The 27,043-nt window shown below is 52.1% G+C and overlaps 10 protein-coding genes across 10 annotated transcripts; 7 read left to right on the top strand and 3 right to left on the bottom strand.

The window, feature by feature from the left end:
* Nucleotides 1–1,147: 1,147 nt before the first annotated feature.
* AA0111_g2400 (hypothetical protein) lies at nucleotides 1,148–2,574 on the top strand (the record flags this gene model as incomplete). Its single annotated transcript, XM_028648168.1, has 2 exons — nucleotides 1,148–1,735; nucleotides 1,786–2,574. 2 exons carry the CDS (start codon nucleotides 1,148–1,150, stop codon nucleotides 2,572–2,574), a joined length of 1,377 nt encoding a protein of 458 aa, XP_028510009.1.
* Nucleotides 2,575–3,580: 1,006 nt separating this feature from the next.
* Nucleotides 3,581–4,707, top strand: AA0111_g2399 (hypothetical protein; the record flags this gene model as incomplete). The annotated part of the gene is made up of 2 exons (XM_028648165.1): nucleotides 3,581–4,455; nucleotides 4,575–4,707. 2 exons carry the CDS (start codon nucleotides 3,581–3,583, stop codon nucleotides 4,705–4,707), a joined length of 1,008 nt encoding a protein of 335 aa, XP_028510148.1.
* Nucleotides 4,708–6,405: 1,698 nt separating this feature from the next.
* AA0111_g2398 (Flap endonuclease 1) lies at nucleotides 6,406–7,744 on the bottom strand (the record flags this gene model as incomplete). Its single annotated transcript, XM_028648164.1, has 4 exons — nucleotides 6,406–6,927; nucleotides 6,979–7,540; nucleotides 7,591–7,595; nucleotides 7,646–7,744. 4 exons carry the CDS (start codon nucleotides 7,742–7,744, stop codon nucleotides 6,406–6,408), a joined length of 1,188 nt encoding a protein of 395 aa, XP_028510147.1.
* Nucleotides 7,745–8,234: 490 nt separating this feature from the next.
* AA0111_g2397 (Glutaryl-CoA dehydrogenase) lies at nucleotides 8,235–9,657 on the top strand (the record flags this gene model as incomplete). The annotated part of the gene is made up of 4 exons (XM_028648163.1): nucleotides 8,235–8,442; nucleotides 8,491–9,406; nucleotides 9,454–9,563; nucleotides 9,611–9,657. The coding sequence occupies 4 exons, from the start codon at nucleotides 8,235–8,237 to the stop codon at nucleotides 9,655–9,657; spliced, it is 1,281 nt and encodes a 426-aa protein (XP_028510142.1).
* Nucleotides 9,658–10,410: 753 nt separating this feature from the next.
* Nucleotides 10,411–11,176, top strand: AA0111_g2396 (Ubiquitin-conjugating enzyme; the record flags this gene model as incomplete). The annotated part of the gene is made up of 4 exons (XM_028648162.1): nucleotides 10,411–10,454; nucleotides 10,619–10,664; nucleotides 10,766–10,979; nucleotides 11,037–11,176. 4 exons carry the CDS (start codon nucleotides 10,411–10,413, stop codon nucleotides 11,174–11,176), a joined length of 444 nt encoding a protein of 147 aa, XP_028510141.1.
* Nucleotides 11,177–11,468: 292 nt separating this feature from the next.
* On the bottom strand, nucleotides 11,469–13,556 carry AA0111_g2395 (hypothetical protein; the record flags this gene model as incomplete). Its single annotated transcript, XM_028648161.1, has 3 exons — nucleotides 11,469–12,065; nucleotides 12,137–12,878; nucleotides 12,934–13,556. The coding sequence occupies 3 exons, from the start codon at nucleotides 13,554–13,556 to the stop codon at nucleotides 11,469–11,471; spliced, it is 1,962 nt and encodes a 653-aa protein (XP_028510140.1).
* An 841-nt stretch (nucleotides 13,557–14,397) lies between these two features.
* Nucleotides 14,398–17,383, top strand: AA0111_g2394 (Trehalose-phosphatase; the record flags this gene model as incomplete). Its single annotated transcript, XM_028648160.1, has 3 exons — nucleotides 14,398–16,780; nucleotides 16,832–17,113; nucleotides 17,163–17,383. The coding sequence occupies 3 exons, from the start codon at nucleotides 14,398–14,400 to the stop codon at nucleotides 17,381–17,383; spliced, it is 2,886 nt and encodes a 961-aa protein (XP_028510139.1).
* A 1,075-nt stretch (nucleotides 17,384–18,458) lies between these two features.
* On the top strand, nucleotides 18,459–18,781 carry AA0111_g2393 (hypothetical protein; the record flags this gene model as incomplete). The annotated part of the gene is made up of 2 exons (XM_028648159.1): nucleotides 18,459–18,486; nucleotides 18,570–18,781. The coding sequence occupies 2 exons, from the start codon at nucleotides 18,459–18,461 to the stop codon at nucleotides 18,779–18,781; spliced, it is 240 nt and encodes a 79-aa protein (XP_028510146.1).
* Nucleotides 18,782–19,669: 888 nt separating this feature from the next.
* Nucleotides 19,670–21,169, top strand: AA0111_g2392 (hypothetical protein; the record flags this gene model as incomplete). Its single annotated transcript, XM_028648158.1, has 2 exons — nucleotides 19,670–19,949; nucleotides 20,004–21,169. The coding sequence occupies 2 exons, from the start codon at nucleotides 19,670–19,672 to the stop codon at nucleotides 21,167–21,169; spliced, it is 1,446 nt and encodes a 481-aa protein (XP_028510145.1).
* Nucleotides 21,170–22,118: 949 nt separating this feature from the next.
* On the bottom strand, nucleotides 22,119–24,145 carry AA0111_g2391 (putative amino-acid permease; the record flags this gene model as incomplete). Its single annotated transcript, XM_028648157.1, has 8 exons — nucleotides 22,119–22,611; nucleotides 22,664–22,978; nucleotides 23,032–23,079; nucleotides 23,129–23,258; nucleotides 23,306–23,421; nucleotides 23,473–23,695; nucleotides 23,744–23,918; nucleotides 23,966–24,145. 8 exons carry the CDS (start codon nucleotides 24,143–24,145, stop codon nucleotides 22,119–22,121), a joined length of 1,680 nt encoding a protein of 559 aa, XP_028510144.1.
* Nucleotides 24,146–27,043: the final 2,898 nt, after the last annotated feature.

The following is a 27,043-nucleotide window of genomic DNA, read 5'->3' as shown; positions in this document are numbered from 1 at the left end:
AGGCGATAGAGTTTTTGCACTGGGTTCTGTGAAGGATGGAGGTGACAACTGCCGGTACAGGCTTATCCTGGCATTAGGACAACAGTCGTCGATGGTGAATTGAGTTAGGGCGGCGCAGAGATGGCGTACGGTTGGGCAGACGTAACGCGACTCAGTGAAGCAGAGGGTCCGCAGCTGTCCGACCCTCTGCGCCGTCAGTCGAGGGCTAGCTTGGGACACAATTGCTTTCTGCGTGTTTTCGACCATGGTACAGCTGCTGCCACATCGAGGGTGACGTCTCAGGGTCTTCAGGGGAGGCCTAGAGTTGCACGTCGTCCAAGTGCGAATGTGTAGCGTCAGCCATGGATTGGAGCAGGGAGCAGCGTGCCTGACTCGGGGCGGGGTCGGCAGGAAGCTTGATGCACTCGAGCTGAAAGGCGTTGCCGCCGGCGCGCTAGGCCAAGGTCGTCGTGGTTCTCGGGGAAGCTGGAAGCCCCTGTCACTGACGCCACTCATGCAAGTGCGAAAGCGACCATCACGGGCCCTCGCTCAGGGATCATGAGAAGAAGCGTTGGCTAGAGCAAACGCAAAACCCTTTCTGTATACCTACCCGACGTCTGCCCGTTCCAGCCCTCTGCGACCGTCTGCTCCTCATAATCCCGCCCTACACCACCACCGTCTCCGCTCGAGCATCGTCGTGTTTGTCCTTCTTTTTTGTTTACCGTGCCCATACCGTGCCCATTCCAAATCCCTGCCTGGTTGCACATCCCACCACCGACGACACTGGACATTTGTCACTTGCAACACAACTTATAACTTGGACCATCATCTCCGCCACACCACTTGCCTGGAGCCACTCGCCGTGGATCACCCAGAGCTGTAGCACCGTTTATCTGCAGCATTGCCGTCGTGCTTTCTTCTCTTGCCTCCTTTGCTGGTTGCGCCTTCCTTTCTTCTCGTAAACGCTACGACCACCCCACCAAAACCCCACGCGCCCGCTAGCTCTCTCCCACGGACCGCCTTCTCCTCTTCGACAACACCCTCAAACTCAACTTCGCTTCCCCGGGGATCGCTTTCCGTCTTTGCTTCTCTGCGATACGCGCAGGTTTAGCGCTGCGCCGCCGCCTGGACCCTTTGATTGCCCTGCCACGCTCACGTGCTCAGCACTATGGCATCAAATCATTCCCGGAGTGCGTCGGATGAGAACCACAACTCAATGGCCTACGTTCTCGAACACGTCTTACAGTACCCTGGAAGCTACGACATCCCCCTCAAAACCATGTACGAGCTCAACCGTGTGGACCGCGCCCAACCATTCCCCAAGAGCCTGGCCAAGTCCGGCAGCACATCACCAGTCTCCAGCCAATTCGCATGGAACCCTACCGAAGCTGCCGCCATGAGCTTTACCTCATCTTTGATGAACCAGCTCAAAGCATTACCCACACGGACCAGCGCACTCCCACCCGCTTTCATCGTAAACTTTGTCAGCCGGACCTTCATGCCTGAGCCAGCTGATGTTGACTGGAGCCAAGCCTTGACAGCTCTCGACTACCTCAAAGATCTCGAGACGCGCCGACGGAGGGAAATGGCCACCACCTTCGAGGCCCTTGATGTCCACAGGGACACATGGGATGCCGACATGGCCCGTGTAGCCGAAAAGGCACCGGGCATTGCACTCTGGATCAACAATCTTGAGGGCAAGAACCGAAAAGCTGAGTCGTACTACGCTCAGCTCTGGGTCGGACTCCGCCGATGGGTAAGCTATGCCACTCCTTTCACACGTGATCTACTAACATCCGCTGGCAGATCATGATCAATCACCTTTCAGATGAAGAGTTCAACAAGCTCAACTGCATCAGCTATCTCAACACCCTCTTCCCTCCTGTTCACGGCCAGACCAAGCTTCCTTCACAGTTCCTGAACCACGAAGCCCTGAAAGAAGAGCGCCAGATCTTCTTCGAACTGATTAGTCAGGTGCAAAGGAGAGGACCTGATGTCTTGCTGCCCCTGATCAACAGGGACAAACGTCCCGAAGATCGAACCGGTTGGCCCACTGTCCAGAGGATTGTCGATAAGTACCTCCGAGTTGCCCAGAACATGATTCAAGACTGCATAGCCACCCATGGACCCGAGTCTTTTGATCGCTACATGAACGGACCCGGAAAAGAGAAGAAACATGATTCTGGTGTGAGCTTTGGTTCCGAACGCCGGCCCAGTGTAGGCTCCAGCATGCATGGCGAGCAGGCATCCGAACCCATGCAAAGCTATGCCCCGGCCCCCAAGGGCCTCAGCAAGCTCGAGAGGATTACTCGCGAGTTCAAGCGCATGCGAGTCAAGCCCCGGCCCGAAGTGGAAGAGATAACGCAATTCAGCCAGCGGGCCGCTGCTGACTACGCCCCTCCGACCGGTGAGAATGCTGGGAAGAAGTCGCTCAAGAAGGCCCGATCATTAGCAAGTCTCAAGTTTGGCAACGGCAGCTCTGCATCTCTGTCCAGCAGAAAGGGCAGCGATTCTATGCCATTCGACGCAAACGAGATGAAGAAGCACCGAATGATGTACGAGGCGTCAGTCAGCAAGAGCACCACCCAGGCGTAGACAGCCGAGCGGTTGATTACGATGGCCGTTATGATTTTATGACGACTCGCATCTTCACCACGAGTCAACATAGCATGTTCACATGCACCCACGAATCCCGGGTCGTTGTAAGCACGATTCGGACCGATGCCACGGCGCGATCCCTTGACGCAGGACGGAGACGTCGCATCGTCGCAAAAGCATGCAGGTTGGTCGCTGGTTTCGACTCATTTTATTAGAGTCCCCATTGTTCTTTGTTACGAGGCTGAGAGGCCTTTGATTTTAGCGGGCGTTGTCAGAAGAAATACCTTCGCGGGTCATAACTTCTATTTTCATGTTAGTACATCAGGGCTTATGTGATCTATGATGGATAAAGCATGGCGTTTAGGAACTGGGTGCATGGCAAAGGCGTAGTACACGATTGTTTTTGCTGGCATGTTTCTTTTCTTCGGCTGTACATACAAAAAGGTACGCGAGTGCCTTGATGCGGAACACGCATCGATATCCGAAATCTTTAGCGTAATCGTGTCATTTCAGACATGGTAGAGTAATGGATAATACATATCACAATCACACTGTTTCAACACTGCACAGTCCTGCACGCGTGTCATTGGCGGCGCTCGCGATGAGGCGAGAAACGAGAGCATAAGGAACGAGGCTTCCGTTGTTGACCTTCCCTATTGATCATGTTTGTCTCGCGTAGAGCTCATAACACCCGATGTTAAAGTTTGTTTTGCAAAATCAATTGAACGGCGATTCAAGACCCTAGGCAAGGTAAACTTTGTTTTAATCACACTGCCCACTGAGCCCGCAGCTGTTCCCACATGCATCTGCAAGCATAACAACAACAGGGTAAGTCGCCCCCGCCACACTTTGCCGCATGGAGCACGGCTTCGGGTGCCCGTTGCAACGTCAATGGCCATCAAGTTCCTTCACGTGCGTTCAGCGGGCATGCGAAATGCAGTCAATCACATCCCCGGCATGAAGGTGCCCCGAAGCTAACCGTGAAGCACGATCAGCACCCGATATGGCCTCATCCATCCCGAACACGGAGCTGACCTCTTGCGACGCCCGCGATGCCGACAGCCCATCCCACGCGTCTGGCCTATCTCAAGTAATCAACACCTCAACGCGTACGGCCGAAACTCGTCAGCCTCGCCAGCCCTCCCCGGCTGCCGCCACCGCACCGCCACGACGTTTCTTCGACCCCTGGAATAGCTCCAGTACAGGTCATCAGCGCGCTGAAAATCGCCTCTCTGGTTCTACGTCATGGCGCGCGTCGCGGAGCCTCAAGCTGGGAAAGCAGTTCAAGGCCGGTAGGGATGGGGGTAGACGGGTCGCAGACACGGTTGGCGCAGGCAGTGAGGATTTTGGCAAGGATGGTCGCAAGGACAACGGCAGCTGGGAGAAGGGCGCAAAAGGTCTCAGGACAGGAGGACAGAAGAGCCTGGCCGAGGTATGGGCTGCGAGCAAGGCAGGCAGAAAGCAGTCCCAACAGAAAGATACCAAATGTGTTGCCATGAACGCGCATGACATGTCCAACCATGGGCAGGCAAATGCGCTTCCAGTGTCCTCTGATGCAGGAACAGAATCAGATGCACATGTCCACAGCGACCTCTCCCAATCCTCGTCAAAGCCTCCTGAGAACCAGATCTTCGCCGGACTCTGCTTCTACCTCAACGGCTCGACCGCTCCCCTAGTCTCTGACCACAAGCTCAAGCAGCTCTGCGCCGCTCACGGCGCTAGACACTCGATATCACTAGGCCGTCGAACCGTAACGCATGTCATTCTTGGAAGAGTAAATGCAAACGGCGGCGCAGGCGGTGGCTTAGCTGCAACCAAAATCCAAAAGGAGATTACCAGGACAGGCGGCAAAGCTGTCAAGTTTATCAACGCAGAGTGGTAAGTAAGCTTTGCACATCTCCCGCTCTGCCTTTCTCTCTGTGTTTCACATCCGATTGCGCACAATCAGAGTTCATGCATAACACCTGCCGTGACATTTACTCAACTGACATGTGCAGGGTCCTGGACAGTATCAAAGCGAATCGGCGCCTCCCAGAATCACGCTACTCCCCGCTGAAGCTGGCGCCCAGCACTCAAAACAGCATCTTTGGCATGATGGGCGCAGCAAGTTCAAAGCAGGAGCAGGGATGAAGCCAACCTCCCTTTGCAGCAACTCTCCCGGATCGACGAGGTTTGCCGTTGAAGCCCCGCCTGACGTGCCAGGACTAGGAGGAATACGGAACATGCCAGAACCAAAAGGGCAAAATTCTTGTGTCACAAAAGACCCTTGAACGATAACAAACTTTCGGTGCTCGAAACCGCATCACATGAGCTCGTGGTGATCCACTTCTGTTCACTGAAACGTTGTTTGTGGAGAAGTCGGGTCCGACGTCGATCAACAACTTAACATTCATGAACCCTTGAAAACCTTAAGTGGCGCGATAATGTGGCGCCATGTTCGCGCAGAGTCATTAGTTTTGTTACTCACGCCATACCTGCCATGGTTTCCCATCCCCGAACTCTGTTTCTTCAATCGTAGCGGGAGCGGCTCGACTTGGCCTATTACGCACTAGCGTGGTTTGGTTATCACAGTTCGAAAGCGAAGGAAGAAGAAGTTTCCAACCCACAAAGCTTCTTGCTCGTTGCTTTGTAGTGTACCATTCTTTCTTTTTTCGGTAGGGTAGCCGGTTGCACTTCACCAGCGTAGTGCTGTTATCTCTTCAAACGCGGATGCTTCCGCTAATGGTGCGATTGCTGTCATGGAACCGGTTGGTGCGCCACTGGAACCCACTGGCGTGAACTCTTTGTCTGTCAAAACAATCAAGTCCGGGTTCGTTCGGTTTCTTGAAACGTCCGGACTTTTGCCGTAGAAATTCAGCGGTTGCTCAACGATCACTAGTACCTTGATAGCCGTGGACCCTGCCTGTCAGGGTAAGTTCCGTGTTGGTCCCTCGAGGGCTTTTGCTGAGCTTGTTGCGTGACTCGAAGGCGGATGGCGGATGATCCCTTTCGGGTAGACCGTGATAGCCCCACTAGGGAATCTATCGTTACATGTTTATTGTACTTTTCTGCGCCTGTAATTCCGGTGAGGGCTGTTTCGCAGCTATCTAGCCTGTCGAAACCGTAGTTACGGATGTAACGGGTGATGTGTGCTGGTGTCGAGAGAATAGTATGTGATAATGAAGTGTATTAATGTCTTTGCATGATTTGTTCAGTGCCTGTGTTCAAGTCACGCATAAAAAGCAGTAGTTTGATACTGACGATTACAGGAAGTAAGTCTGAACGACTACCCTGTATAACTCGCAAATTACAACCTTCAATATCACCATCACCCCACTCAGCACTCTCGTTATTGACAGGCATGGCCACATTGTTGGTCAGCTTGCTTTACAAAAGTAAACCACCCTGTTTAGCCACAATGTGTCGAGTATCGCAATACGCTGAATCTATTCTGAAGTTTTCTGTGCACGAAAAGCGATACAAGAAGATCAGAGCGGGAGTGCATTCGTAGGAAAATCTTGAAGTATACGAATCGACTAAAGCTTGTACTTACTACAGGAACACAACAAGAGAACCACCAGGCTAAAACATGGATATCTCACTTTACCATGTAGCTTTTAGACCATAACTGTTGTGATAACATCTGAAATTGTATTTTGACATTAGAAAAAAACTATATATCAAGACGCAGTCATACAAATGTAGTAACAAAGCGTTTTGCACTTCATAATACCAGCTAGCGCGTGTGCCTTGAAAACGCCGTAAGCCAGCAGGTATCACTATTCCATGAACGCCAGCTTCCCGTGCACAAAAATCTGACTTTGTCCTCCAAGCAGCAACCAGTTTCCCTTAGCCAGCTGTCCTCGGCTTAGCCTTGGCCTGCTTCTTCGCCTTCGCGTCAGCCTTTTGCTTCTTTTTCTTCTCTTCAAGCTTCTCCTCAGCCTTGCGTTTCAGACTGGCCTTTTCCTCGGCCGTCTTCTCAATGGGCTTAAAGAAACCCTCCAACCTGCTCTGTTGCGCTGTCTTCATGTTCTTCTGTAGCTTGGCTGCTCCATTGCGCACCCTGTCTTCGTTGAAATGCTTCTCCTCGACCAGGAACTTAACAAGACCTTCTACGTCTGGGGCTTCCCACTTGAAGTCGCATTCTGGGTCATCGGCAGGTCGGACGTCTGGTTCAAGGAAGAGCAGGCGCGCATCGGCGAAGGGCCAGTCGTCGGGGATAGTGAGCTTCTTGGAAGATTGGGACTTGATGTGTTCAACGACACCTTCCAGGTCATTATGCTCACGGATGAGCTTGAGAGCGGTGCTGGGGCCAATGCCTTTGATAGGGTCGAGATAGTCACAGCCGAGGAGGATACAGAGGTCGATGAACTGGAAAGTGATTAGTAGGTGAGAGTTTGGAAGCGCCCTTAGATGCCGTACCTGTTTCCGCTCCATGTTCAAACCTTCGAGTACCTTGTCCAGATGAATCTCCAGAATGGGTTCTTTGCGTTGCTCGCTGAAGGTCAGATGTCGCAGCAGGATGGGTGAATCGAATGTCAAGGTGTCCATATCCTCTGAAGCGGCGGCATAGACCTTACCGCCTCTCGCCAATGTCGCGCATTGGGCTTCAGCTTCGGTCGGCGCAACAATGTACGGGATGCCCATGAGCTTGAGCAGGCGCTGACACTCCTCGTTGTGTTCCCTCGTCACCCTGACGGTCCGCCGCGAGAACTTCTCGACGTCTTCGGCTGTACCCGTCTCTTTTGCCTCCTCAGCCGCAGCGTGCGCCTCTGTCTTGCGCTGAAACCGCTTCGCGAGCTCGCCGGACTTGAGCTTGGGTGGAGCGCCGTCGAAGACGTAGAGGGGCTTGATACCGTTGTCGACCATGCGCATCGTGCGGTAGAAGAGACCCATGAGATGTGATGTGGTTTCGCCTGTCTCGCTCATGAGCTGCTGACCATCAGATCGGACAGCGATGAGGAAACTGTAGATGCTCATAGATCTACACGATGTTAGGTTCGAAGCGTCATTGGAGGTTTGATATATGCATACGCATCCTGCACACGTTAGCAAGTGACCTGTTACTCTGAGAATGCTGCGAACGAACTATGGCAACTTTGCGTCCAAACTGGTTCTTGATCTCGCCCTTCTTGACTGCCTCGGGCGCATGCTCCTCAATGAGCTGGTAAAGGTGTTTAATACCCATCTTTGGTGTTTGCCCTAGTGCGTGAGTGTGTATCGGGTAGAGCCTGGTGATGTCGTAGCCCTAGATTGTTGTGTGTAGAAGCGTAGGCGAGGGCGTGGAGGCTGGAGAAAGTGACGCCAACCATTATCACGACGCGTCCGCGTCTCACGCGCAATCACGGTCTACATTCCTTGGCACTGCTACCCCACACATCGCCCGTCATCGCTTAGTGAGGCTCAGCAGGCATTCTCTGGGGATGCATCTCGAATCCTGTATTTAATCTCCCTAGATCTTATTAGACGCCCCAGACGCTCCAGGCGCCGCGTGTTTGACGTGATGATGCTGGCTTTATTGCCACCGCGCGCGGAGTGCTTCCGAACCGCGGTTCTTTCTACGTGGGGTTTTCCGAGGCCAACATCATCCAATTACGGATATCTTCGTTTCGACCCTAGTATAATAGTCACTCTTGTGTAGCCAGGAGACTTTCTCCATCCTTGATCACGACTTCAACATGCTTCGACCAACATACAGACATGCCACCCGGCAATTGCGCACTCCACTCCGATCCGCGGCTCTCGGCAAACGATACTTACATGCTCCTGTGAAGTTTGACTGGCAAGACCCATTAAACACAAGCAACTTATTTACAGAAGAAGAGCAAGCCATCTCAGAGACGGCTGAATCATATTGCCAGGAGCGTATGCTTCCGAGAGTGCTAGGTACGCGAGACATTGCCTCGGTCTCTATAGCCAGCTGACGTAGCTCAGAGGCATATCGCAATGAGAACTTTGACAGAAAGATCATCGAAGAGATGGGTGAGCTGGGACTGCTAGGTGCGAGCATACAAGGCTACGAGTGTGCCGGAGTCAGCAGCGTTGCTGCAGGCTTGATCACCAGAGCCGTGGAGAGGGTTGACTCAGGTTATCGTTCAGGCTACTCTGTTCAAAGTTCACTTGCTATGGGTGGTATTGAGGAGTTTGGATCTGAAGAACTAAAAGAACGCCTGCTGCCAAAGATGGCCAAGGGCCAGTTGCTTGGTTGCTTTGGCCTGACTGAGCCTAACCACGGATCCGATCCAGGCTCTTTGGAGACGGTTGCGAAGCCTCATCCTACGAAGAAAGGTTACTACTCGCTGTCTGGTTCAAAGACCTGGATTACGAACTCGCCCATTGCCGATGTCCTCCTTGTCTGGGCGAAGCTGCAGAGTACGGGCAAAATCCGTGGCTTTGTCATTGAGCGCGACCAATGTCCATCCGGTACTCTCGAAACCCCACCAATCAAGAACAAGAACGGTCTACGAGCGTCCATCACTGGTATGATTCAGCTCGATGAATGTCCCGTGTCCGAGGCAAACATGTTTCCAGAAGTGGAGGGGTTGAAGGGACCCTTCAGCTGTCTCAACTCAGCCAGATATGGTATTGCCTGGGGCACCATTGGTGCTCTCGAAGACTGCATCGCAAGGACCCGAGAGTATGCACTAGAGAGGAAGCAGTTCAAGAATAACCCGATTGCCAAATACCAGCTTGTGCAGAAGAAGCTGGCTGATGCTACGACGGATGCTGCGTATGGTATTCTGGCTGCCCACCAAGTCGGACGCCTGAAGGATGAAGGTAAAGCTGCGCCAGAGATGATTTCTATGATCAAGAGACAGAATTGTGACCGAGCGTTGATCAACGCGCGAACGTAAGTTATACCGAGTGCTTGCATGATATTGTACTGACTGTGAGCAGACTGCAAGAAGTGTTTGGTGGAAATGCAGTATCAGATGAGTACGGAATCGGAAGGCATGTCGCCAACTTGTTTGTGACACAGACATACGAAGGCCAGAGCGACATCCACTGTGAGTCTAACAGAAACACGACGGAGATTTTGGCTAATTCAAAACAGCTTTGATCCTCGGTCGAGCCATTACTGGATTACAGGCCTTCTGCTGATTGTAGCGAGGTTGCTCCAACTTGAATCTTTCCTGCTGTTGCTGTACTACCAACAAAAGTGTATGAAGGCGCATCCAATCACAAGTAGCACGTTAGCTGTAGGCGCCTAGAGATGTTATGCATGCAGACAGAGTTTATTTAGAAGTAGACGCATATCAAACCATGTGAAGGTCGATGCACGCTCCCGAGTTGGCCTCGAACGCGGCAAGTGTCACTTCTGATTGCTCGTATCCGCAGTGCAGTTCGCCACGCGGGTTCAGGTCGAGCGACTGACCAATGTACGGTGACTAAGTGCAGTCAAAGACGACTGTGAAGGTACATGTCAGCCTTGACGCATCTTCCTGCGTCTTCGATAGGTTGCCACCAAGCGCGGTTAGCTGCACAGGGTAGAAACGCTCGGTGAATTTTGTGGGCAGCGACACTGTGCAGTTGGGCGGTCAGCTCTGTGTCGCCTCTTTGCGGCTGGGTCTGACACATGATAAATACAAACGCCCCTGCCTGAGCCCCATACTGCAGTCTTTCTCTTTGCACAGCTCGGCCGCCTGTCTTGCACCCACAGCGAGTCTTAGGTACGTGAAGGCGTGTGGCGGGTGAGCCTTCCGCTGATACGCCGCACTTGCTTTCTTTGGACCCCCGCTAACTAACCGCCTTGCCTGCGCAGACATCCCACTTCAACTCTTCAACACCAACTCGCTCTACCGCAACAACCGCGATACCCTCCCATACCAACCCACACACATACACACAGCAGCCATGGCTCTCAAGCGCATCAACAAGGAGCTCACCGATCTCGGCCGGTAGGTGATATCCTTTCCCTCGACGGCGAGGCTCGCTTGCTCTCTTTTGCTCGCATGGGCAGCGACATGGCAGCGACCGGGTGCGAGGCCATACGCCAGAACCCGACGCTGCTGCTTCGCAAGACGACCAAGAGTGGAATATTTGGCTGACACCCTTCCTCTAGTGACCCTCCTTCTTCCTGTTCGGCTGGCCCTATTGGAGATGATCTGGTACGTCACTCTCTGTGCGCGACTCCCGCGGCTCAGACACTCTCACCGACATAATTGTGGAAAAAAGAGACAAGGCCAAACACATGCTAACTGTGCGGCAGTTTCACTGGCAAGCAACCATCATGGGTCCTGGCGACTCACCATATTCCGGCGGTGTCTTCTTCCTAGCGATCCATTTCCCGACCGACTACCCCTTCAAGCCCCCAAAGGTCAACTTCACCACCCGCATCTATCACCCCAACATCAACTCCAACGGCAGCATCTGTTTGGACATTCTGCGAGATCAATGGAGCCCAGCCCTCACCATCTCAAAGGGTAGGCCATCCTGAAATTCCTACGGGAATCCATAATCCATGCTAACGAAAATTGTAGTGCTACTGAGTATCTGCTCGATGCTGACAGACCCGAACCCTGACGACCCGCTCGTCCCCGAGATCGCACACGTCTACAAGACCGACCGGTCCCGCTACGAATCGACGGCGCGTGAGTGGACTCGAAAGTATGCCATCTAGGTTGAGCGGACGCAAGACTGGTGGCGGAGCGTGGTTTCGTTAGCACCTGTGATGGGTTATGAGACGATGGTTAGGGTCGATTTCAAGGCATAGTGTCTGGTGGGGGTTTCTTGTACACGGCATGCATGCTGGACTGCGTTCATAGCACTGGCTATCATCACTCTTAGCAGAACAGGCTCGATTTCTTTATCCGAGATGCGCAAATGTGAAGGTTTCAATATCATGGTGATTTCACATTTTGGGGGCTTCGGCGAAGCAGATCAGGCTTTCTTCACGTCATCGCCTTGTTCTTTTATGTTGTTGTTGTTGTCTCTTTGGCTTGTGATTCCTCCTCGACCGCCGGCATGCCTGGGATGGTAGCCATTGCATCACTGTGCTCTAACGCTGATGCCTTCTCTGCTTTTTCTCTCAACCGCTCATTCATCTCATCCGTAAGCCTCTGCCAATCTCTATCCCTTTGCTCTCTTGCTAACCGTTGTTTAGTCTCTTCTTCTTCGTTCTCTTTCTTTAGAGCCGTTTCTTCTTCGTTTGTCTTCGGCGCCTCTTCGTTTACAGGTTGTGGTGGTATCGACTGCCCCAATTGGTCCGCCTTCCTAACTGCCTCTGCCTTTTGAGAAAGCATTTTAGCTTGCTTATCCTTTAGGTCTCGGCCGTATTCTTGTAGTTTGCGACGGCGTTCGAGTTGCAACAAGTACGAGTTGCCTACCAGAGGAGCGAGTAGAGATGGCCGTGTGTTCACTTTGGTGTCGTTAATGAGTTGATAGTGTAGATCTCGGAGGGTGACTTGAACGTGCTTGATAGCCACGCCTTTGCGACCGAGGTCGTTCGTCTCGTCGGCGGGGTCGCGGAGGGAAAGCATATAGTCGGGCATGGGATCGGCTTTTCCATTCTAGATAGTCGTTAGCGTGTGCGAAGAAGAAGAAGAAGAAGAAGAAGAAGAAGAACTGAGTGAATTCGTACCTTCCGTTTGGCCCTCTGTACGTCAGTCAGGACAGGATGCTCCGCTTTGTCGTAGAAGTAAGCCGGTTCAATAGAAATACCCCGCTTTGCTGTATCGAACTTGCCCCAGAAGTGAAGAAAGTTGAAGAGAGCTCGTGCGGAATCTCCTGGCGGACTCGGCGTATGCTTTAAGCTAGCGACGACCATCATGAACAACGGATATGACCCAAAACCGCCCCGAAAAACGTCCGACAAGCCCCTTGTGTCGAAGATAGTCTTGACCACGCAGTATAACTCCCGCAGACAGGGTATCTCATCCATGTAGCCTTGCATGATAACTCTTGAGACCGACGTGTCGTTTGCAAGTACAATCTGAATATCCAAGCCAGACTGCGCGTCCTGCGCGCTGATGAGAGGATAACGTGCGTGACGAACCACAGGCAACAGATACTCCTTGTTGTTGCGGAATCCCGCATAGCGTAACTCCTGGAGCATCTTGATATTCTTGTTTCGTTGTGTTTGGCTCGGTGGAAGTCTCGCCTGCGCAGGGTCTAGCGACTCCGACTTTGGTACCAGTCTAAAGTCTAAGTCTGATAAAGGCATGCCTATACCAGTTCGTTCCGAGCCGAACACTTCAACTTTGTAGTCTGGGATCCATTCTCGAAGGTGGTTGCGCACGCGTTCGACGACGTGTTTCCTGGCAAGAGTTTCGTGGTGGTTGGGCGTGGTGTAGTTGTAGAATTCTGTGATTTCCAAGCGCAAACTGGAGATGTCTTTAGCATAGCACTATCAGTTGGAAGGTCAGTTTCGAGACACACCGACTGATTCCTGGCAGCGCTCTGTCCCTCTCGTTCAGACACCATGGAAGTTGGCTTTCCTTGATAGACGTCTCGCTCATCATGGGCTGCACAATGACGCCCTTGTAACTTTCCAATTTACTATGCGCGTGTCTTGCGGCAGCCAGCAGTTTCTCATGCTCTTTGAGCAAGGCCTTGGGCGCTTCTCTTCGCAATTTTTTGTTTTTGGCAGTCGAAACCGCGACCTTGCTGGACAGCCACGGTCCTTTATCTGTTCTCATCATCCTCAGCTTCCATGGCTTCGCGGTCGGTTCCTTTTCCGGCTCTCTTGTTTCTACTTGAGATCTTTGGGCATCGCGAGCCTCGGGAGAAATCGAGGATTCGGATTCGACATGCTTGCCATGGGCGGTGGCATCATCTTGCGTAGCTGGTGTCGCAGTGGAGAGCTGGCGCCGGTCGCGGGGTTTGGATAGATTGGCTTGGACAAAGTGCTGCCACAGCGCAATTGATGGATTGAAGCGGTCGTGGGCGCGACATATCAGCCCGGTATGCGAGCGCTGCATGAGACCCAGAGTAACGCCGGCGACTCGCAATGCGGTCACGATGGTGGTTTTCCTCACTCTACACGAATCTTCTCCATGCATCTTCGCGCGCACCGTGCCAAGCATCTAGTCCGCTTTGGGCCGACGAGGCTACGGCGGAGAATAGGCACTCCCGCGGGCATGCTGCACTGCCAATCGCTCTTGCATGCACCCGGCGTTTGACAGCTTGACACGTCTATTGTTAGCCCTCCATCTGCCATGTCCGCTGTGTGAAGAAGCTGTGTGAGCCGGCCAGACTGGCCCCAGTACCCCGCAGGCAGAGGCCGGCCCACGATGTTGTCTCCGTCGGTCCACTTGCAGCACTTGCTCAGGCCCACACCCTCGTCCGATATGAAAGCTGCCTGACATCATATTGACATTCTCAACAAAACTTCGCGAAGCGGTCAAGAAGCGGAGCGCGTGGAGGCACGAGCAGTCAGTAATCGTGCGCTGCTATCCTTGCTTGCAGCAGAGACAGCGAGGCCCAAGCTGCTCGGTTCCAACGTCACAGCTATGGCTTAGTGGGGCGTGAACCATCCCACCACGGCCAGCTTTTCTTCCCCCATTGCCCTTCTCAAGTTTCTATCAGCTTCTCGACACACGTCGTGTCTTCGCGCCCTTCTCTTTTTCCCACACCCCTTCGTTTAGGTCCCCTAAATTCCCCTCGTTCTGTGACGCCCGCAGCGCAAGACCTTTGCGGAGCTCCTTCCTCTGACTATCTGGCAGTACAGCGACTCCAAGACACCAGGTAATACATGTTTCCACACTCATCTTTTGGTTGCGCCGCTCGCCTGCCACCTGACATACCTCTCTTACCTCTTATCATGCCTCCTATCATCTTTGCATCTACAACTTCCTAACATTTCCATGTATAGCAGCATAACGGAACCTGCCTAATCCCATCATGGCCCCTCCTGCAGAGGAGAAGCCTCAAAGGCCTCAATTCGAATCAAAAGCAAGCACACATCCCGCACTCAACCCCGAAATTACCAATGTGCCCGTCACACCCGGCGTGCATCTCTCTGGCAAGACCGCTTACTTCGACGAGTCCACTACCGAGAAGACGAATAATCTGCCCTTCGATCCCGAGACTGCCACCCCAGGCCCATCATGGAGCGCCAACTCCTACTTCTCCAACAAGCAAAGAGAGGACCAGGCTGGCGCGCAGACAGAGAAGGCCGCGGGCGCACAATCTGATGGAGAGGTCAAAAGCAAGATGGGCGACACTCCCAACCCAGATGCGAAGACTGAACTGGCAGATGTAGATCCGCGCGCTGCCCATCCTAATCTGAACCTCAGCGGCCGTGTTATCAGTGCGACGTTTGCCATACCCTATTCTATCGGTTACTCACAAGGTAACGACTGGGAACTGACCCCGCGACGCGGAACTTCAGCTCTGTTCGATTCCTTCTCCTACCTAGCCTCAAGTTCCTCTCCGTGGAACCACACACTTGTGGGCTGGACTGGCGAGATCTCCAACGCGAAGACGGCCTCTGTAGTAACCGCACAAGCACCCACGAACAAAGCTGCCGCACCCATTCCCGTCGACCCCAAGAAGCCGACACAAACTCCTCAAGCTCCAAATAGCTTCCGTATAGGCCCAGAGGATCGTGAACGATTAGACAAACAGCTCGAGCGTGATCACGGAGGCAGAATTGTGCCAGTCTGGCTCGTCGACGAGGTTGATGATGGGAAAGATGAATACATCCTGAAAAACCAGAGTCATTGGCGGACATACGCGGAAAACGAGCTCTACACTCTGTTCCACTACAAGCAAAACGAGCCGGCTGATGGGCGCGCTGCACGGAAGTCGTGGGCCGATTACTACCGCATGAACAAGCTTTTCGCAGACAGGATCCTCGAGATCTACAAGCCGGGCGACATCGTCATGGTGCACGACTTTTACTTGATGCTCTTGCCGAGCTTACTTCGACAACGCCTACCAAGTGTCTACATTGGCTTCTATTTGCACATCCCCTTCCCTAGTAGCGAGTTCTACCGCTGCTTGAGCCGGCGGAAAGAGATTCTGGAGGGCGTGTTAGGTGCCAACATGATCGGTTTCCAGTCATACAGCTACTCGCGACACTTCTCGTCCTGTTGTACTAGGATACTGGGATTCGATTCGTCTTCCACAGGAGTCGACGCCTATGGTGCTCATGTAGCGGTAGATGTGTTCCCCATTGGCATCAACGCAGTCTCGACGCAACGACAGGCTTTCGGCGACCCAGAGATCGATGAGAAACTCAAAGACATCCGTGAGATGTATGCTGGCAAGAAACTCATTGTCGGTCGTGACAGGCTAGATGCTGTCCGTGGAGTAGTTCAGAAGCTTCAGGCATTCCAGCTATTCCTCGAGAAATACCCTGAGTGGGTAGGCAAAGTAGTACTCATTCAGGTTACAAGTCCTAGCGGAGTGCATACGGACAGAAGCGATGGCGCACAGGAAAAGGTAGTCAACAAGATCTCGGACCTTGCGGCCAAGATTAACGGCACATACGGTACACTCGACTTCACTCCGGTCCGTCACTTCCCACAGTATCTTTCCCGAGAAGAGTACTTTGCTCTGCTCCGACTTGCAGACATTGGTCTTATCACCAGCGTGCGAGACGGTATGAACACCACCAGCATGGAATACATCATTTGCCAAAAGGATAACCACGGCCCGCTCATTCTCTCGGAATTCTCTGGTACATCAAGTTCCCTCAGCGCCGCAAGTCACATCAACCCCTGGGACATGGGCGGAGTTGCCGATGCGATCAACGATGCTCTGAAGCAGAGTGACGAACATCGCGCCAATGTTCATGCTCAACTTTACAAGCACGTCGTACAGAACAATGTTCAGGCTTGGTCGAACAACTACCTGAAGCGTTTGATGACGAATCTTTCATCCTTTGATCAAGCGTTCGCTACACCGGCATTGGATCGGGCAAAGCTACTCTTCCAATACCGTGAAGCCAAGAAGCGGCTTTTCATGTTCGACTATGATGGTACCCTGACGCCCATTGTCAAGGACCCACAAGCGGCTATCCCATCTGATCGAGTCATCCGTACTCTCAAGACTCTGGCCGCAGACCCTGCCAATGCTGTTTGGATTATCAGCGGCCGAGACCAGGCTTTCCTGGATGAATGGATGGGTCACATCCCCGAGCTCGGTCTGAGTGCCGAGCATGGCAGCTTTATGCGACATCCACGCAGTCAGGAATGGCACAATCTGACCGAAACTACCGATATGAGCTGGCAACAGGAAGTCATTGATGTGTTCCAACACTATACAGAGAGAACTCAAGGTGAGCTTTCTACGTTCTTCGCCAAGAACTTTAGCATTAACAGATGAACAGGTTCCTTTATTGAACGCAAGAAGATTGCTCTAACGTGGCACTACCGGAGAGCCGACCCCGAATACGGCGCATTCCAGGCGCGTGAGTGCCAGAAACACCTCGAGAGGACCGTTGCAAAGAAGCACGATGTCGAGGTTATGACAGGCAAAGCCAACCTTGAGGTTCGTCCGAAGTTTGTGAACAAGGGCGAGATTGCAAAGACACTTGTGCAGAACTACGGCGAAGGTAGCGGTAATGCGCCCGAGTTTGTTCTCTGTATGGGTGATGACTTTACAGACGAAGGTATGCATTGCACTTTGAGGTTTTCCGGCCATTCCGCTAATACGTATAGACATGTTCCGATCGCTGCGACAGTCCAAACTGCCAACGGATCACGTATTCTCGGTCACTGTTGGCGCCAGCTCGAAGCAAACGTTGGCGAGCTGGCATCTAGTAGAGCCTTCGGATGTCATTTCTGTGATCTCGTTGCTAAACGGATCAGCCGACGCAGGCAATGTTGGCGCGATTGCTGTTGTCGACGGAACGGTTCCTGAGTCTCGGGTGGTTGCATGAGGTCATAGGGCGAGGAGGCACTGACAAGCAATTTCAACTGTAATGGAGCACGGAGCATGGGGAGGCTATAGATCTACGAAATGCGGCATGGCGATCCCGGGGGTTTTCTAGCACTGGGTCTGGAAGAAGCAATCACATCCTATGTCATGATAGTCGTCCTCAAACTGCACCTGCGTGAAGGAACATTTCTGTGTTGCGATCGACGATGTCGATTGCTACCCGGTGGATAATTCTGCTGCATGGCGATTACCAATGCGCCCCTGGGACGAGCGTCTGCTGCCAAGGCGGTGGCGGTCGGCACGTCTGGGGCCTCGCCCAAGACCCCTGATTCCCACGTGAGAGCTGACTCGGGAGCCACGAAACCTTGGGATGCGAACAGTGGGAGCGTCGGGGATTTTGAGCGTTTCGGAGAGATTTCTGCAGTACGCGAGAACTTGTAAGACGCCCAGGACACCAAGTGACAGCTCGCCGCACCTCGCAACAGCAATGTCTACGTCGGCAAGACAGGCACAGCACACGAAAGCGGCCCACGACTCACGATTCCGCAACACGGGCACGATGGCTTCTCTAGGCCTGGTATGTTTTGGCTTTCGGCTTTACTAGCCCACATTTATGCAACTTGGGGTTCGAGAACTGGCAGTGCATGAAACCTGGAACGCCTAGCAGTCGTCCCGCCCCAACAGCCTATCCGAGGGATGTTCCTCCTTCCTCTTGGAACTGCGTACCGTTGTCGTTGATCCGTCTTTTACCAGCCATTCCGTTCCTTTTTGACCACTCGTTATCCCTCCGCCCTGCGTCGACACTCGTTTACCAGCTATACTCCCACCCACTTATTTTGAGCGACAATCTTATATTAGTGAAGCGCATCGCTGAATAACACAAATCAACACCTGGTCTGACCTCAATCCGATACTGCATCTGCAACAGCGCAACAGGGAACTGGCTGGCGAGCACATTGCGACATTACAACCGTGCCATATCTACAATACGCCTCTCCTTGGTATTCCTTCTTCGACAAACACCATATCTCTCGGCGCGCGGATAACAAGGCACAACAAATTCCACACAATACACAATGGGTCTCATGGAGAAGCTGCAAGCTCGTATGTCTTACCTCGCTTCGCCCTATCTCCTTCCGACCCTAATCCTTTACGCCTTGGGACACTTTACTAACAGCCCACCTTAGGCCTCGAGCTGTACCGCCTCGAACAGCGTTACACACGCCGTGAGAAACGCACTACTTTTATCAGCGAAGCCCAATACGTTGACGGCGAATATGTCTATGCGTCATCGCCTTCTTCAGCAAACTCATCCACCACCACAAGTAGCAAGCGCTTCAGCAAGATGCCTGCTATACGGATAAAGGAGCTTGGCCGTATGGGCACAGGACGATCGTAAATATTTTCTCGGATTCAGCTGCTCATTGCGCTCCTACATGGTCGACGATGATAGACGAATGTTTGCCCGTCCGGTCAGGCCGACAGAAACAACAGCATCACAGTCCGATTGAGGAAGAACGTGCGACGAAACAAACCTCACACAGTACTGGAGCACACCATGTACTCATGCCGTGAAGGAGTCGCACATGAATACATACGCCATGTGCAGAGACAGGAGACGACACGCCTCGCAACACCAGCGGGTGGAAGATGCAATAACGCAACGAAATTAACGCCAAAACAACTATCGACGAAGGACGGGAAGGCTAACAAAAAGTTCTTTGTACCACTTCATGTCGATATCTTCATTCTTTACAACACCCTTTTCCTTTTCTCCATCTACCTTTTTCAGTCATGTTGCGCTATTAGAATACCCCCTTGTTCAGTTACCACTGAAACGCATCAATACAAGTTTGTAGGCAAATCAGAACCCTGTATGCAATTTGAAGTGGAAGCATTTTTGCAATCGAGTCTCTTTCATTGCATGACAAAATAAAGTGCATACTCGACCCTGTCCTTATAAAGACTTGTCCAATCTTGCTTAGCTTCTTGGTTTTTCCTCTCTAGTAGTCAGTACCGCGGACTTTGTAAGGCTGATAGGCAGAGTACCAGACGGCGGTAGAACGGTTGCCAAGAGTAACGTGCAGATGCGTAGGGCGTGGGAACCAGAATGCGTCCGAGGGGTAAATGCAAATATGGGCGCAAGGCGTGTGGGCGTAAGGCGCGTGCAGATTGGATGCGACTCTGTAGATAGGCAAGGCGTGCGTGCACTTGCTTCTGATGTACGCAGACTGTATCTGTTGATACAAGAGTATCCTGAGAGTAAGCCGACAGACTGTCATCAAGCATGATCCATCCATTTTTTCCTCGTCTACTTCCGCTTGATATTGTACTTACACTAGCTGCTGGAAAGATGTTCAAGAAGTCGAACAAGAATACGCCTGTGACGACGATCGTCGAACCGCACGACCAACATTTGCCCGTTAGGTCGGGCTCTCAAGAGAAAAGTATTGAACATCCCAAAGACAGCATGATCGAAGTAACATCGAGTCTACCACCCATGGATAGAGGAAAAGATGCTTGGCTTTTTCTAGCCGCAGCCTTCACTGTCGAAGTCCTAACAGTTGGTGAGCCCATCCCAGCACACAGCACCTTTTCATACTAATCCCGCAAAATACAAGGCTTCTCTTTTTCCTACGGCCGTTTCCAAGAACACTACAGCACTACGCCTCCCTTCTCGGGCTCTGATAATATCGCAGTCATCGGCGTTTTGAATCAAGGCCTCATCCTCATCAGCATGCTTCCCATCGTTCAACTCGCTCGCCGGAAACCGCATTGGGCACGCTGGATGGCAACAGCAGGTCTCCTCGGGTGTGTCGTCTCAAACATAGCAAGCTCCTTTTGCACCAGTATAACTCAGCTCATCGGCACCCAAGGCATACTCCTCGGCATCAGCGGAAGCGTCGCTTTCTGTCCTCTTCTCATCTTTGCAGACCAGTGGTTTGACAAGCGCAAGGGCCTGGCGTTTGGTATCATAGGCAGTGGAAGCGGATTCGGAGGTCTCCTCCTCCCTCTCCTTATCAACGCCTTGCTTACCAGAGTGGGATTCCAGACTACCATGCGTATCCTGGCTGGTATGATCTTCGGTCTTGGGATGCCACTGGCTTACTTTGTGAGACCCAGACTACCGCCAGCTGCCACGGATACAAAGAAGCCATTCTGGAACTGGAGGCTTCTCCGCTCACAATCTTTTCTCCTTCATCAAATTGCTAATCTCGTTCAGGGTGCTGGCTACTATCTGCCTGGCATTTACCTACCTACCTTCACCCGCCACGTCTTTGGCGCTTCGGATTGGTTATCAACTCTCTCGCTTATGCTCTTGAATTTGTCTACTATGATAGGGCTCGTAATAATGGGCTATATGACCGATCGGTTAAACTCCCGGAAATGCATTGCCATCTCCGCTGTAGGTGCTACTCTCTCTGTCTTCCTTTTTTGGGGCTTGGCCGTACATGTTGCTGTCCTTTTCGTCTTCTGCATACTGTTCGGATTGTTCGGGGGTGGCTTTCCCGCGGCTTGGCCGGCTGTTATGAGAGAGACAGCTGAGAAGGCGGAGGCAAGGGGTCTCGGTCATGTAGATACTATGCTGATATTCTCTCTGTTTTGTGTTAGTAGAGGGATTGGAAACATCGTCTCCGGTCCTCTGAGCGAGGCGCTTGTTGATCAGATGCCTTGGGAAGGGGATGCAATTGGCGCTTACGGAAGCGGATATGGTGGACTTGTCGTCTTCTGTGGAATAAGCTCTCTCGTAAGTGGCATGAATGCGTTATGGTATCATCGTTTATAAGAGTTGGAGCATTGCAATGTACAGGGAAGTTATTTGTACTGTAACCAAATCCATTTCCGTAACACAGAAGAGAACATAGATGTTCTCACATATAGAACTATGTCACCTTCATGTGCTACGCGTACGAATGGCCGATGACAGACTAAGAGACTACAGCTTAGCAACCATGTATCTCTTCATAGCCGTCTGAGGCACTCGGCTACTTCCCAGTATTACAAACTATATCGTTTGCTCCCATTAGCAAGATTCAAAAAGGAAACATTGTGCGAAGTGTTCCGCATCTAGTTAGTCATTGGATCGCTAGCATTGTGAGCATGAAGGCCTTGCAGCATGGGGGTCACGTAAGCAGGCGAACCGCACTCACATGGCTCCCACATCACCGATCAATCAATGCAGAGAATGGATAAAAAGAAAGGACAGTGGAGTTACTACGATTGGTGGTGTGGAACTAATTGCGGATCCGCGGGCCAGATATGACCTGCATTGCATACACATGCACGCTAGTGGAAGAGGGTTGTGACCATTGGTACTCACGCGGTGACCTTCGTACTCAGTGGATGAGAGAAGGTTTCTGAATATGGAATGAATGGTATTAATGAAGTACATTGCGCTAAGTGATAAGAACATTCGCGTAGGTTTGCTATTGAGTACGTGGGTGGCTTCTTTGGGGGTATCATCCGATCTATGGGTACTTTGCTCAAGTGAATGGGTTTGCCCCCTGATGTCTTTCCTTCTAAATGGTGACTCCGAATGCTCATGAGAAACGATGAAAGTAAAATGCAACCCAAAGAGTGGGCAACGCTAAAGAACGAAGGATTGTCCACCTCAGTATAACGCCCGGAAAATCAAACCCGTCTATCAGTATTTTCAGATGTCGTTAAAGTCGTTATGTTTCGATTTGGCGATGCGCCTCTAGTAGGGATAGGCGAGTGTGACGTGGACTCCTCCACTAAACGGTGTCGTAGTCGCTGAGAATGTCCTCTGGGTCCTCTGGTGGAAGCATGTCGATGGTATCGCTTGTGCGTGGGCCAATGTACTTCTTCCTTGCACCGGCGTACCACCAGACCGTGCTGAACAAGCCAATGAAGGCTGCCACGCAGATAGCGTAATTCATGTTGTCGGCTCTGACTGGCTTCACAGTTGGGAAGAACAGCACAACACTAATGAAGATGACCCATGTCACTGCGATCGCGTTGACCGGCTTGCTCCATCTACCCATTGTGTATGGTCCAGGATGGAAGATGACGGTGTTTTCATACCATCGGTGTGCGATGATGACTGCGATGTAACTGATGTCCAGAGCAGGTGCTGTGATGTTGAAAATAGCCGTGATGGTGAGGGTGCTTCCGATTCCGATTAAGTCAAGACAGCTGCAGAAGATGACAACCAGCCATACTGCATTGACCGGGGTGCCTGTGTACGAATTGACCTTACTCCAGAAACTATGCATAGTCAGCTCCGAGATAATAGCGCCGATTGGGGGCGGTCACTTACCCCGAGAATGGGAAGGCTGCATCGCGGGAAAAGGCCCAAGCCATTCTCGCGTTGGCCAACATGGCAGAACAGCCGGTGAAGAATTGGACCAACATGACGAAGAACCACATGATGGTTCCACCTGTTCTGCCACCGGCATTAAAGAAGATCTGGGCGACGGGAAGACCAGTCGGTGTCGCCATAATCTCGTCGTAGTCTGACATGCAGAAGCAAAAGGTGACTGTTAGCATCCATCCTACGACACCGGACACGAGGATCGCCGCTCGGATCGCTACAGGGCCACGAATAGCGGCATCGTGCGTCTCTTCCGACATGCTGTGTGACACTGATTAGATTGGCTGATACGCAGGATTGTAGGGCTGACCTACTGTGTTGTGCCGTCGTAGTCTGTCATTGTCCATGCAACAGAGAGGAAACTGTGTAAGGTTAGTGACGTGTCTGCACACATGCATTGGTTAGGCATACCCGAGAAGGAAGGAAAATCCTTTGCTTCCCCAACCCGAGCCGTCCATTACTGTCGTAAACACCCATTGCGGGCTTTGTTTGTTCGGTGTGAGGATGAGAAGAGCGATGCAGATGCAGATTGATGCAATGACTACTTATTGTCAGACTGTGCCGAGACTAGCTTTCCAGTCCACTTACTGTTGATAGGCGCAAACCATAAAATGATGCGATGGAGCCAGTTCGTGGGGAACGAGCAGATTGTGCCAAACATGCACAATACGAAGATGGCGAGAAGGACGGTCTGATATGCTTGCCTGTATTGATCGGTAAGCTGCTGCAGGTCGTACAAGCGGGGTATGTCTCACGGCTCAAAGGCAGCTTCCCCATTGTCTAGGGTATGCATAACGGCGGTCGCCAGTATCATCTGAGAGATTGTGTATGCCAGACTTGCCACGCCAGCTGCTTGACCAAGGAAATTGCACCACCCAATGATCCACGCCCAGGCTGCGACGTGCTCAGGTGGTACAACATGTTTTGTGACATAGTACATTCCTCCAGCGGTTGGGTATGCGGATACCAATTCGGCAACTTGACGAAAACTTAGCTAAGGTTCCTTCGGGGCTCTGTCCAACATACCTGAACTGGCTATGCAGTATGCCATGACACTGCCAATGAACCAGGCCCATACTGCTGTCGCTGGTCCGCCTGAACTCATCGGGGCACCGAAGGTTGCAGGTACCGAGCCCAATACACCTAGAATTGAGATGGCATATGAAACAGTAGACCATCTTGAGAAATGTCTTTGTAGCACCTGTACGCTGTTGGAAGATGCCTGAGTGGAAGGCTTGGAGCACTTACTGGAGTGTATCCAATGCGTACCAGTAGCCTGTCATCGTCATCTGCGATTGTGGCCATGATGCTTTGATTTTGATTGTTTCCTGCCGCTTTCGACTGATTGGAGGTGGTAGATTGGAGCGCTCTTTCTCCAACGCGCGGCGCGCTCGATCCTAGTTCTTTGGAGTCTGGATTGAAACCCATGGTCAATAATCAACAGCTAAGCATGAGAAGGTTGAAGAGAAACAAGAAGGGTCTCGGCGGCGGAAGCGTAGAAGGAATTTAGAAGGGTGTAAAAGACGGTGGGCCGTAGGCGGAGACACACTAGGAGGATTGACAGCCACGGCGTAGACCCACAAACCCAGCTACCGGGGAGTTGATACTCGAAGTGGAAAGGGTAGGTGGTCGGGTGAATGGTAGTAAAAACATGGGAGGCGTGTAGTGGGTTATATGATGTCCTGGCTCTGTGAAACCAACCATGCAGAGAACGGTGCCAAAAACGATCCAGTAGCATCAGTTTGCGAGATGCAACCTACAGTCAGGGTAATAATTTCAGAGCATTTGCCATGATGACACGTGCAGAGTGTGGTGCTCCAGGCGTGAACGTGGGAAAAGGCAAGTAAGGTGCGAAAAGGCAGCGAATAGCATGCAATCAGCTTCTTTCCACAGACGGGCAGATCCTGGAGTTGCTGAAGCGATTGTGGGTTTACGGTACTGTCATTTGCGCACGAAGACTGGTGCCGAACGTTTGAAGGAAGTAGCGTGCTCGAGCCAAGAAGAGTGGTGCCGCTTCGGCGACCCAAAGTGGCGGGCCGTTTACCTCGCATTTCTGACTGGGGTATACTCAGCCCTGGGAACAATGTGTAGCCCACCTCATGAGACGCTTGTGACGCCTGTCAAAGCGGCGTGGGTGATTCTTTTGGTAGCTTGCTGTGATTTCTCGCCTTGGTGTCGCGAAACACAGTACCAAGGTAGATTACTCAACGCGCTCGCCTACACCGATTTCTTCCTTAATGTCCGGGCAGGAAACTGCCGCGGTCTAACACGTTCTTCAGAAGCTATGACGCAGCCCGTGGAAGTGCGGCTTGTCTTGCGTGAGCTCACGAGCGGTACGACTCGGGCGTTACTACGGTCTGCCTGTAACCGGTTCCCCCTGGCTGTTCCTAAGAAATCTTCATTTAAGCGGTGAAGACGAAGAAGTTCATTGGCCAGCGCGGCTGTTATGATACGATTGACGCTGGCCGAGGAGCGTACCTAATGAGGATGATATCAAGAAATTTTGTAAGCCTCTGGCTGGGCTCTTGCGGAACCTAGACTTCGGAGTCGCTCCATGAACCGCGACGGGAGCTCTCATCCGTAGCCTTGATCCCTGACTTTCGCCTGAAACGCTGGCCGGTATTCCTTGGTTGTTCTGTACACTCGACGATTTACTTTGAAGGCAAAAGTCTCGTTGAAAGCTTATCGTAGAAATCCTCGCTGTGTAACGTTTCCTAGACGAGTAGCATAAGCGACACATGCTTGCGATGCGGCACACACGCGTCTTGCCTGTAACAACCAATGCACATGTAACACGAACCCAGCGAGATCGTCAACGGAGATTTGCTTTTGATTACCATTACGCTGGGCCTCTCCTACTTCGCAAACTGTGGTTAGTCGCACGCCTTCATGCGCGCCACAAATATTCGAGGGTCCGTTCTGAATAGCAGCACGGATCGTCTCTGCTGCAACCAGCCACGATGAAGGATGGATCCGCAATATCGCCCTAAGTATGCACATGGCCAGGTGATCATGATGATTGTACCCAGGCCAGGACACCAGATACTCGCTAGACTTCTTGAAATGTTGGCAAGATCCGAAAGAGCGGTGGAAGCTCGCGGCTATTGATCCGTGGACCTATTCCAGGGTCCTCCTGCTCGAGTAAGTCCGCCTGACACGGAGTACAGCACGAAGCAGAGCCGCTGGGCGAATCGTCAGAAAACCTTGGTCTTTAACCTTTGTCAAGCGCTCACGGTTGCGACGGAAGACGATGATGCGCCGTAAGATGAAGATCTGCCTAGGATTTCGCCATGGGATATACCGATATCGCTTGCAGCTGCCTCATCGAAGAAACGGTAGACTTGGTTGCACATCGTCATCCTGTGCTGGGCTGTCGGTCGTGTTAGCATTCAGTGGTTAGCCTGGTACGGCGCAGATGTGAGCCGGGGAAGGAGCAGAGCCGATGTTTAGGGGCCCACTGTGGGCATCATCGCATTGCTAGCTGCAGCGCCAGTCCTCATGCTACCACTTGCTGTTCACATCATATTGACCGCGATTCCAACCGCAATCGCATTAGCAATTGCCCTTTCGAAGCACCGCCGATGGTAACAAGAACAGACGTCAGAGGTGTTCCTGCATCATGCGCAAGCAACGCGCCTTTCGTCCGGCCGTATACTGACTCGCCCTGCTTCTCAGAGCGAATCTGGCGTCCCTTCTAGAAGATACCTCTTCCTTTCAGTGGTTTCACAATAGCGCCGAAGCCATGTGCGGACCCGTCCGTTAGGCCGGCGATCAGCCTGGCATCTAAACTGGCGCAAGCCCAGCTTCTGCTTCCATACGGTGTACAATTTCTAATATAGTAACTTGAATAATTCCTGCTTGGACTGACCGGATAGCGGCGCTCTTTCCTACATGCTCCAGAAGGATGCTAGCCTCGTTCAACACCATCAATCTGGATCTGAGGTTTGCCTAATCTTCATGCAAGCCTACAGAGACGACAGCACATAGCGCTGATCAGAACTCACCGATCGTACAAGGCGCTACCGATTTGAGTCATCTACAACAGCTTTCGCCCACACCCTCGAATCCATAGTACAGCCGATATCGACAACGCAGAACCAAAACGAAGCAACCAATCCAAGAGCACCTTGTATTGCTGGCTCAAATAGGCTTTGCGTCTGTCTGTACCGTGGCGAGCGTGACCATATCCTATCCGGTACACGCCTCTGAGAAAGATGTGCAACCAAGATGCTTCGAAAGCAGATAATCTAATGCGAATCAGGACTGAACACGTAAGACAGCGGATAAATGGCGGAATAGAGGTTCAGGACGCTTCAAAGCATAGAA

This window comes from Alternaria arborescens (assembly GCF_004154835.1).
Source record: "Alternaria arborescens strain FERA 675 chromosome Unknown contig_4, whole genome shotgun sequence".
Lineage (NCBI taxonomy): Eukaryota > Fungi > Ascomycota > Dothideomycetes > Pleosporales > Pleosporaceae > Alternaria > Alternaria arborescens.
This window is presented reverse-complemented; position numbering and strand designations above follow the sequence as displayed.